The sequence below is a fragment of the Perca fluviatilis genome, chromosome 13 (genome assembly GCF_010015445.1).
Source record: "Perca fluviatilis chromosome 13, GENO_Pfluv_1.0, whole genome shotgun sequence".
NCBI classification, from domain to species: domain Eukaryota; kingdom Metazoa; phylum Chordata; class Actinopteri; order Perciformes; family Percidae; genus Perca; species Perca fluviatilis.
In genome coordinates this window covers 2,885,477-2,896,404 of record NC_053124.1, presented here as the reverse complement: position 1 = coordinate 2,896,404, position 10,928 = coordinate 2,885,477, and the positions used below count along the sequence as shown (strand labels likewise).

General features: G+C 40.9%; 1 protein-coding gene across 1 annotated transcript; it reads left to right on the top strand.

Moving 5' to 3' along the window:
* The first annotated feature begins 389 nt into the window (after positions 1 to 389).
* Positions 390 to 3,606, top strand: rpl15 (ribosomal protein L15). The gene is made up of 3 exons (XM_039821074.1): positions 390 to 603; positions 704 to 840; positions 3,253 to 3,606. The coding sequence occupies exons 1-3, from the start codon at positions 432 to 434 to the stop codon at positions 3,556 to 3,558; spliced, it is 615 nt and encodes a 204-aa protein (XP_039677008.1). The 5' UTR covers positions 390 to 431; the 3' UTR covers positions 3,559 to 3,606.
* Positions 3,607 to 10,928: the final 7,322 nt, after the last annotated feature.

Genomic DNA, 10,928 nt, shown 5'->3' with positions numbered 1-10,928 from the left:
AAAAGTGGGAGCTAGCCAAATTATTGGCTTGCCGGCTCTCACATGGCACATGATTGCAACTGTGATTTTTATGTACGCTTAGCTTGACAGTCTCATGTTGTTATAGGGTATACGTGCAATTTAGTGTCCCAAATTCCCCATACAATGTACTTAATTATGAACCTGCTAAACCACCTGTGCTACCCCAAACCATAACCTGTCTCTTATTTATCATTTATCATTTGGGACACTCGGTTTTTGGAAAATAATTTGGGACACTAAACTGCATATAAGCCTATTATAGATTGAACTGCAGATGCTGGCTGCATGTTATCCAATATAAGTCATGTATTGTGGAATCCTTACATGCATCGTGTTTTAAAACAGGCTATGAGTTGATACCAAATGTTTAACTTGCACACTGATGTTTTTTCTTCTTCAGATAAGTCAACATGGGAGCATATAAATATATGCAGGAGTTGTGGCGCAAGAAGCAGTCCGATGTGATGCGCTTCCTGCTCCGTGTCCGCTGCTGGCAGTACCGTCAGCTGTCCAACCTCCACCGTGCTCCTAGACCCACCAGACCTGACAAGGCCCGTAGACTGGGCTACAAGGCCAAGCAGGGTGAGTGCTGAGCCCAGAGTTTGTGCTCCTGCACACGTGTGATCGGTCATCATCTTTGCCTTTCCTTGCTAATCATGCTTTTTTTCTTTTATTCAAACAGGTTACGTTGTGTACCGCGTCCGCGTGCGCCGTGGAGGCCGTAAACGCCCTGTGCCCAAGGGTGCTACCTATGGCAAGCCAGTCCACCATGGCGTCAACCAGATCAAGTTTGCCCGCAGTTTGCAGTCAACTGCTGAGGTATGTTCATGATTATTAGACTTTGGCTCTAAGGCCAACAATCAGACACGTTGGTGTACACTGTAAGTGTATTTATTTTATTCTGTGGTTAATGCGCTATGTACAGCACTTTGGTCAGTGGGAGCTGTTTTTAAATGTGCTATAAAAATGTTATGTTTTTGCTGGTCTGACGATGCTTCTGATAAGCTTAAGATGACGGTGTGTACTGCAGTCCCTCCAGAAAAATGCAATTATGTGATCGCATAATTCAATGCATAATCAGCCAAAGTCCGCATATTTATGCGGGGCCCGCCATTTTTCCAAATACGCCGCACTTTCGCCGCATAAATTGAAGATTTCCACACAAAATAGGCGGGGCTTGCATGATTTCATAATCCCCGCATTTTCGTTGCAAAAAAGTCACATATCTTAGAAAGTTAAAAAATGTTGCGTTTACTTCACATAAGAGCAGCCATTTCCCCCCGTTTCCATGGGAACGTTATGAAGTGACGTAATTACGTGACATGAACATCATTGAAAAGAAAGGTGTTGGGAATCACTTTATTTCTTTTTTATCAAACTGCAGTTTTTGCAAGTTCCCGCAATTTCATCGCATAAAATTGCATAAATATCAAGCATATTCCATCGCATTTTTTAAGAAAACATGCTGCATAATCAAGGACTTTTGCCCACAACAATCACAAAAAACTGCATTTTTATGGAAGGATTGACTGCACCTGAAATGGATGTATTCATGTGTTATCCATTCTGACTGAAAATGCTAACGCAATGAATGCGAAGGGGTACAACATGTTACCATGTGCCCTGTCAAACTCGCAAAAATACATTGGCTGGCTGAAGTTAGAGGATCTGCTCCTCTGTGGGTCAGAACTGATCTGTATAGTGCACTCAGTTTTGTAGCAGGCAATGCTTTGTTTGTGATTTTGCATATAGGAAGTGCAGCACACTTATTTGGATATCATTGGAATATTATTTGAAATGAACCCTATGCGTGGAGAGTGCTGTCTAAGCCTACCCTTCCAAGGGCAACTTTGTCACTGAAGTCTCACCTCACAATTCACAAGTGTGACGTTTTCAAAATGTTAGTGAAAACCAAGAGTTGTGAAATGTAATTCCTAATTTGATTTAGTAATGGGTTGCTGACACCAAAACAAAGTTGTAAAGCCTCTGAACCCCCACACAGGTGATTTCAGTTGTTCTGGCTGATTAGACCTCTGCTCAGGGTGAAGGTGGGCCAGAGCTTAGATGGGAGTTTATTAAGTCACAAATCTTTCCTACCAATAAGAATGATAGACATGTAATTTGTCCTGCCCTTAAAGGAACAACAAAGCTAACAAGAGACTCAGGAAGATGTCAATTAATCAGTCTAAACACACCCGCACAGTTGTAAGAAGAGTTCTAATCAGCCAGGTTAAATGAAAACACTCTTCATGGTGTTCAGGGCCTTTAAAAAAAATATATATATATATAAAGTGACCGTCAAACTCACAACTTGCATATGGATCTGATGTTGAAATTTTCACCACAGTTCATACTCAAAAGGAATGGTGTTGACATGTTTTTCAAAGAAACATTTTTACTTGTCACTGTAGGAAAAGCACAGGTGGCTGAAATCCATGTTGTATCAGTTTTAAGGGTCCTGGTACTGTGCACGATGGCACACTGACCAGAATTACTTGCACACTTAATTAGAAATAGGCCTTTGTTAATATTAACTGGTTTAGGATCTACGGTCTCATATCCATTGTTTATGAACACTGCAGTCTATCTAATGCTTAGCAATAACTCCACAGTACCAGGATGGAACAATGCAGGCAGTTATTGAAGCTGAACAGTTCTTACTCTGTAGGACGGCGGATCTGTCCACCAGAGGTCCACAAACTTAGCAGGAACAAATGCTTAAAACGCAACTTGCTAGTGCAAAGTTTGCATTAGGCGTAGCGGTGTCCTTGTAAGTAGATGGCGAAAGGGGAGAGTCCGGCTTTATCCCAGCACTGTGCATCTGGTAAACCAGACTGTCCCTACTGATGGAAAGTTGTTTCATATTTGCCTAAATGGAACTTGCTGGTGTGAATTGTAATGTATACATATTGTAGAGAATTTTCACTTAAGATGGAATTGAAGGTCTCCTACTCTGGAAAACAGGGATTTACTGTTAATTTGGCCTTTTTTGTAGTCCCATACCAGCATGGTTGGTAAATGTGCGCATGTTATCTCCCAGTTTACTGTTGGCATCTTTTTTTTTATAGGGTTTTGGGTGGTTCACTTTCTTGCTTGCACTGGGAGCTGCCAAAGCAGAGTTGCTTTTTCAGCTTTAAGTCGGTGCCATATATTACCCTGTTAGATTGTGTTTTATTTAATTATTAGTTGATTATCCAGTCAAACATTAATTTATTTTTATTTTTTTCCTAGGAGCGTGCTGGCCGTCACTGCGGAGGCCTGCGAGTGCTGAGCTCCTACTGGGTGGGTGAGGACTCCACCTACAAGTTCTTTGAGGTGATTCTGATCGACACCTTCCACAAGGCCATCAGACGCAACCCAGACACCCAATGGATCACAAAGGCTGTGCACAAGCACAGAGAGATGCGTGGCCTGACATCTGCAGGAAAGAAGAGCCGTGGCCTCGGCAAGGGCCACAAGTTCCACCTGACCATCGGAGGCTCCCGCCGTGCTGCCTGGAAGAGGCGCAACACCATGCAGCTGCACCGCTATCGTTAGAGCCCGCCTGTACATTTAAACGAATAAAAGTCCTTTTTATGGTGACAATCCCGTCTGTGGTCTGGTTCATTCCGCTGTTAGAATATTAAACAGAGCTCCACTGGGGGTTTAACAGATCATACCATCAGATCAGTGTGAATAAATCTTATCTTTAATAAGCTTTGGTAAAGGACTATGTGGTATTGGATGCTATAATGCTCACCTACACATCCCTTCAGGTGATTTCACTGACTAGAGCTCTAGAAGGACTTAGCAGGTACAGACTGAGTACCCTCCCTCACTGTCCTGCTTGTATTTGCCAGGGCAGGACACATTGCACATTTACAGTGTTTTGGTATATAGACAAATGACCTCAGAATTCTTATTAAAGCTCCACCTGACTAGAGGTCTAATCAGTGGAACCACCTGTGTGGGTGTGCACTGTGCAGGGCCTGTACGTACAACAAAGTATTGGATGAATGACAAGGTGCTGTTTCAGTTTGAAGAATACAGAATCGTGTACCAGTTATTTCGATGTAAACGACGTTGCCTGTGTGTAACTACAGTTTTACTCCACTGAGTTTCTGGTACTCATATATTGTGTTTTGATGCTAATACATTTGCACTTTTACTTGAGTAGGGCTTTAAATGCATGACTTAACAGTTTTCTTACAATGGTAGTATTAAGTAAAATATCAGTACTTCCACAGGTGACTGGCATACAAGCTAATGCATATTCTCTCAAAATATATAAATGTACAGCTGAATCAAAATCTTATCTTTCCAGTAATTTTTACTCTAAAATGCCAGTCAAAAGACCTTAAATTGGTGTATGTATTCTCAAAAGATTTTGTGGCTCAACTGCATTACTGTTCTGGGTTATACTGTATGTAGCATTGCATTATCTCCACCGCGCTGTGGAAGGTCTGGCTACACCACATACATTCTGGTATAGGAGAAAAAAAACGCTCTGGGTTGTTTGCATTTCTTTAAACCAAGCAGGCAACTTTAAGCACCAGATGGAGCGACAGTGACTGCTAGTCTTGGCCATTTAAATTAGCTGGATACATGGCCTGATTAACCAACTCCCATCCCTACAGACAAATTATTCAAAAACAATATGCCATAAATTTGGTGTTTACAGCTTTTCAAATGTGAGGATTCTCTGCTGTTGTTTCATATTACAGTACGTATATTTAATATCTTTGAGTTTCATACTGTTCACAGTTAGAGAGGAAATGTTGATGAAGCCAGCTGCAGTCGGGATGAAGGTATACAGTGCCTAGCGAAAGTATTCGGCACCCTTGAACTTTTCGACCTTTTGCCACATTTCAGGCTTCAAACAAAGATAAAACAATTTTTTTTGTGAAGAATCAACAAGTGGGACACAATCATGAAGTGGAACGAAATTTATTGGATATTTCAAACCTTTTTAACAAATAAAAAAAAAAAAACGGAAAAATTGGGCGTGCTAAAATTATTCAGCCCCCTTAAGTTAATACTTTGTAGCGCCACCTTTTGCTGCGATTACAGCTGTAAGTCGCTTGGGGTATGTCTATGAGTTTTGCACATCGAGAGACTGACATTTTTGCCCATTCCTCCTTGCAAAACAGCTCGAGCTCAGGGAGGTTGGATGGAGAGCGTTTGTGAACAGCAGTTTCTGTTCTTTTCACAGATTCTCGATTGGATTCAGGTCTGGACTTTGACTTGGCCATTCTAACACCTGGATATGTTTATTTGTGAACCATTCCATTGTAGATTTTGCTTTAGGTTTTGGATCATTGTCTTGTTGGAAGACAAATCTCCATCCCAGTCTCAGGTCTTTTGCAGACTCCATCAGGTTTTCTTCCAGAATGGTCCTGCATTTGGCTCGATCCATCTTCCCATCAATTTTAACCATCTTCCCTGTCCCTGCTGAAGAAAAGCAGGCCCAAACCATGTTTGACAGTGGGGATGGTGTGTTCAGGGTGATGAGCTGCGTTGCTTTTACGCCAAACGTAACGTTTTGCATTGTTGCCAAAAAGTTCGATTTTGGTTTCATCTGACCAGAGCACCTTCTTCCACGTTTGGTGTGTCTCCCAGGTGGCTTGTGGCAAACTTTAAACGACACTTTTTATGGATATCTTTAAGAAATGTCTTTCTTCTTGCCACTCTTCCATAAAGGCCAGATTTGTGCAGTATACGACTGATTGTTGTCCTATGGACAGAGTCTCCCACCTCAGCTGTAGATCTCTGCAGTTCATCCAGAGTGATCATGGGCCTCTTGGCTGCATCTCTGATCAGTCTTCTCCTTGTATGAGCTGAAAGTTTAGAGGGACGGCCGGGTCTTCGTAGATTTGCAGTGGTCTGATACTCCTTCCATTTCAATATTATCGCTTGCACAGTGCTCCTTGGGATGTTTAAAGCTTGGGAAATCTTTTGTATCCAAATCCGGCTTTAAACTTCTCCACGACAGTATCTCGGACCTGCCTGGTGTGTTCCTTGTTCTTCATGATGCTCTCTGCGCTTTAAACGGACCTCTGAGACTATCACAGAGCAGGTGCATTTATATGGAGACTTGATTACACACAGGTGGATTCTATTTATCATCATTAGTCATTTAGGTCAACATTGGATCATTCAGAAATCCTCACTGAACTTCTGGAGAGAGTTTGCTGCACTGAAAGTAAAGGGGCTGAATAATTTTGCACGCCCAATTTTTCAGTTTTTTATTTGTTAAAGTTTGAAATATCCAATAAATTTTGTTCCACTTCATGATTGTGTCCCACTTGTTGATGATTCTTCACAAAAAATTACAGTTTTATATCTTTATGTTTGAAGCCTGAAATGTGACATACGGTCGAAAAGTTCAAGGGGGCCGAATACTTTCGCAAGGCACTGTATATAGTTTTTGGGTGTGTGGTGTTTAATGCTGTGTTCCAGTTTTAACACTGCACACCCAAACACTAAACAGTATATACCTTCATCCTGACTCCCTTCTAATGTGCTGTATGAAAGGGCCCCAACTCTGCATAAACTTAGCACGGGAGTTAGACAGAGAAAACCAAATTTTTTCAAGATGTAAATGAGAAACCATATAATTTAGCCACTTTTTGACGCAGGGAGGAAGAAGTTGACTTCCATTCTCTTGGAATAAGCCGTTTCGCCATGACCATACCAAACATGAGGGCTTGTTGTAAAGTGGAGGCGAGAGCCAGAGAGTTGTTGGAGCAGCCCAGAATCAACAAGAGACAGGCAGGAGCCAGTTGTCTGTACACACGACACTGTACAAATGAAAAAATGTCAACCCAAAACCTTGTGAGCCTAGAGCAGGACCGGAAGAGATACCCAGGGGGTTCAGTCCGCTGACTTACATTTATATGCATATTTATTTTTAATTGTGTGTGCTGTTACCATTTATAGTTGTGTCTTTATTTATGCTGTCCTACAGGAGGATGGGACTCTGAGGGATCATTAAAGTGTTAAAGTATCCTACTTATGTTAATTAATTAACTGGGTCATAGTTAGTGGTGGGGGGGAGAGAACGGCTCAGAACTGGATCCACTAGTCCGGTGTGCTGGGCCGGATTATCTATCTATGGTATCGGGTGAGTGCCCAGGGGTTTGTGGTTACCAGCCAATTTGCCGTGGAGGTGGGGGGTTGGGGGGGGGGTACCAAATGATTCAAATCAGTATCAGAAAAGGGTTTGTTGTGGGGAAACAGTTTTGAGGCGCACACAGTCATTAAATGGTTTGTTGATTTTCCTGTGAGAGGATTAGTGTCCAGGATTTATGCTAAACTGATGCAAGTATCCATAGGAGAACTCCCAATATTAAAGAAATGGGAGCTAGAGCTGAGCCCGGAGGGAAACACAATTAATTGGGAGACAGTTTGGGACATTTTCCACTGTTCCAAGAACCCAAATCACCAGTATCACCAAATCACCACTTCAACATATGTCATAGGACATATTGGACTCCTCAGAAGAGATACGTCTCTAAAGTCATTCCCACTCCTTATTGCATGTTCTGTCAACCTGAACAAACTGGAACTTTCCTGCACATGGTCTGGGAGTGTGAACAGGTGCATGAGTTCTGGAATAAAACAACACCAATAATATCTGATGTGATAGGATGTCAAATTCCTACTGACCCGATTGTTTTGTTACTTAATGATGACTCAAAATTACATCTGCTTGGAAGACAGAGGAAAATTTGGCTTGCCGGCTCAACTGCAACCAAGAAAATGATAGCTCAGCGCTGGCTCCAATGCAAAAAATATATATATTATGTGCAATGGGCAGATGTAAAATAAGATAGATTTTATTGTCCTGCACTATGTTGTCAGCACGACATAGTGCATACATACATACACATATACACAAAGCACAGACACAGACTGTTGCATCACTCTGCATGGACTTGCTCATGTTGCATGCAGAGACTGCCACTTGCCAACAAAATTGCACGCTGCCCGTTGTGCAACACATCAAAATAGTCGTCATAATACAGTATGTGCAGTGAGGTTGAAAACTAAAAGTGTACGTGTGTGTGTGTAGACAAAAGCAGCATTTAAGGCAGGGGTGTCAAACTCAATTTCACTAAGGGCCATACTGGAAAAAGAGAATTGCACCAATTGCCAGACATGTATAGTTTATTGACATGCTTTTATTTCATCGAAAAAGTAAAATATCTTTGACTCAATTATTGCATGTATCATATAGTCTTCTCACTTACAGTTTGGTCCACATAAAGCCCTGAAAAAGTGAGCAAAAAAGTTCCAAAGCCATTCTAGAATTTAGCATATCGAGCAAAACAATGATTACATTTTCTAAGTAGGCTACCACCCAGCTGACTCACAACAACCTCTTTCACAGCCTGAATATGCAAACTCTCTGCTTCTGGGGAAATTTCTGAGTCTACAATCTTTCCTGGCCGCCTCAGCGTCCTGGAGGCCTACAGGTCCTAGAGCAACGGCAGATTGCAGCCAATCACCTTCTCAGCAGAGCGAATGATACGCTGCAGCCTGACCTTGTCCTTAGTTGTGGCTGCAGAATACCAGATGGTGATGGAGCAGGACAACAACTAAACTTTTAAAATAGCCTATTTGGGCTATATCAAGGCTCTCCGAGTACTGGGCTGGCTCACAGCCCGCATCAGCCTCATCCCGCTCTGCCTGTGTGTGTGTGTGTGTGTGTGTGTGTGTTAGCAACTTAACAGGTACTTAACAGCTCTTTCTATTATTTACCTGCACTCTCTCTCCTTTTTTGTCTTGTCTCCCAGGGTTTTCCTACCATTATAAGGCTTAGGTGCAGCATCCAAGCCGTTTTAGGGACCACCTAAGCAAAATTTATGTAAAATCAATATAAGCATCAAAACTAACTGAATGACTTTTCTCAGATCTAATGATTGCACTTGGTCCAGAAGTTTTGACTTGTTTGAGTGGTATTTATTTATTATCTGCTCTAGCTTCTCCAACGTTTTAGACAGATATGGTAATAATAATGGTCCAGAATTATGTGAAATTGTACCAAATATGTGCACCTATGTTCTCCACAAACCTAGGGAAAACACAGAAAAGGCAGATTCATAAATCTTCGGGATAAGTGCAAATTGTTTGCGCAAGTTAGAACATTTTCAACTGGTGTGGTTGTGTCTTCGCCTCAGTTCGCCCTGGAAGAATTCCCAGACAAACACGTCTCTCCATTAGGGTTGCAACTCATTTCCTTACCGATTAATCGTTGTCTTGTTTAGGAATGTCAGAAAATCCATCAGAGTTTTCCACAGTCCAACGTAACGTCTTAAAATCTCATGTTTTGTCTGACATGTAAGAAGCCAATTCTATCATTAGGGAGATGGAACAGGTAAATGTTTGTGGGTTTGTCATTACATTGTGTGGGCAAGCGAGAGATAAGGAACATGTCACTGGAGCAGAGTCTCAAAACTGACACCTAACTTTGATTTGGTAATTGTTCAGAGTTAATGGGTGTAATTCTCTGGTTCATCATTAAAGTGTATGAAACTTAACTGCAGGCTGGAGTTTACAGTGACAACAGTTTAACCTGTGAGCGCTGCCTCCATATGTAAGGCATGCTCAATCAGTCCATTCACCGTTTGTTTCAGAGGCTTATCTGGGTGGCATTACATTTCAAACAAAACATATTTGCTGTTGCAAATTAGTAGTTTATAAACACATTTAAAAAAAAAAAAAGTATGTCAGTTTAGTCATTAGTAGCCAACTTTTAAAATCCTGGCTATGGCACAAAACAACAGAGGAAAGAAAATATTTCATAATATAAAAAGGTATATTGCCAGTAAAATACATAAAGCAAATAATAGGAAAGTTTTACTTGGGTTTAGAAATATCTTTCAAAACTTTCGTCAGACATTTTACCTTATAATAATACATTTATTTATATAGCACATTTCAAAACAGATGTTACAAAGTGCTTTACAAGACAATAAAAACAAATAAATTAGGCAATAGTAAAATTAATTATTAAAACAAAGCGTTTATCAATAATAGAATACAAATAGTAATACAAGACAATATAACCAAATTTGGAAACATAAATGTGTATAAATATTTGCTTACACGCAAATAGGTGCATATAAATACATATACCCATACAAGCATGCTCTGTACACATGTTTCGCCACACATATGCACATGGACAAATTATGCACATATAGACATAGCATTTTTAAAAGTCGATACGGATGCAAATGATCCTATCTCTACAGGAAGTGCATTCCAGAGTTGGGGGTTAACAGCATAAGCCTGATCACCTCTAATAGTCACAAGATTACACCTGGGAACAGCAAGAAGTAGCTGACTAGATGATCTCAGATTACATTCAGGCTCATAGGGTAGAGATCACCCACACCACATCTCTCATAGAGATCCATTATATAATCTGGGGCCAGTCCAAGTTGTTCTTTTAAAAGCAAGTAATACCATTTTAAAATCGATTCTGAAATGTAAAGGAATGATGAGAATGTGCTCCCAATTGTTAGTGCCCATTAATAAAAGTCTGGCAGCAGAATTCTGAACCAGTTGTAGGCCTGAAAGTTGCTTCTGCGTGAAGCAGGAATACAAGGAGTGGCAGTAATCGAATCTAGAAAAACAAGCATGTATGACCTTCTCCATGTCACTGAAAGAAAGAAAGGATTTTATTTTGGAAATGGTTCTTATTTGTGAAGAAAAAAGAGAGGAAACATGCTTGAACCTGTGTCGAGCTGCTTTTCTAAGGTAAGGTTTGAGTCAAATATGATCTTGAGTTTCTGGCATAGTGTGTGGCATAGCGAACTAAAGAACCCAGCTGAGGTTTAGCTAAGTGCTTCAGTTGCACAGTGTCGACCAATCAGTGAAACCTCTGTTTTAGTATTATTACCAACAATTTGGATACATAC

Excerpts from the sequence above, each read along its gene's own strand:
- rpl15 (XM_039821074.1), top strand. The coding sequence starts at position 432 with ATGGGAGCATATAAATATATGCAGGAGTTGTGGCGCAAGAAGCAGTCC. Across the intron at positions 604-703 it reads GGGCTACAAGGCCAAGCAGG|GTTACGTTGTGTACCGCGTC; the intron begins GTGAGTGCTGAG and ends TTATTCAAACAG. Across the intron at positions 841-3,252 it reads GTTTGCAGTCAACTGCTGAG|GAGCGTGCTGGCCGTCACTG; the intron begins GTATGTTCATGA and ends TTTTTTTCCTAG.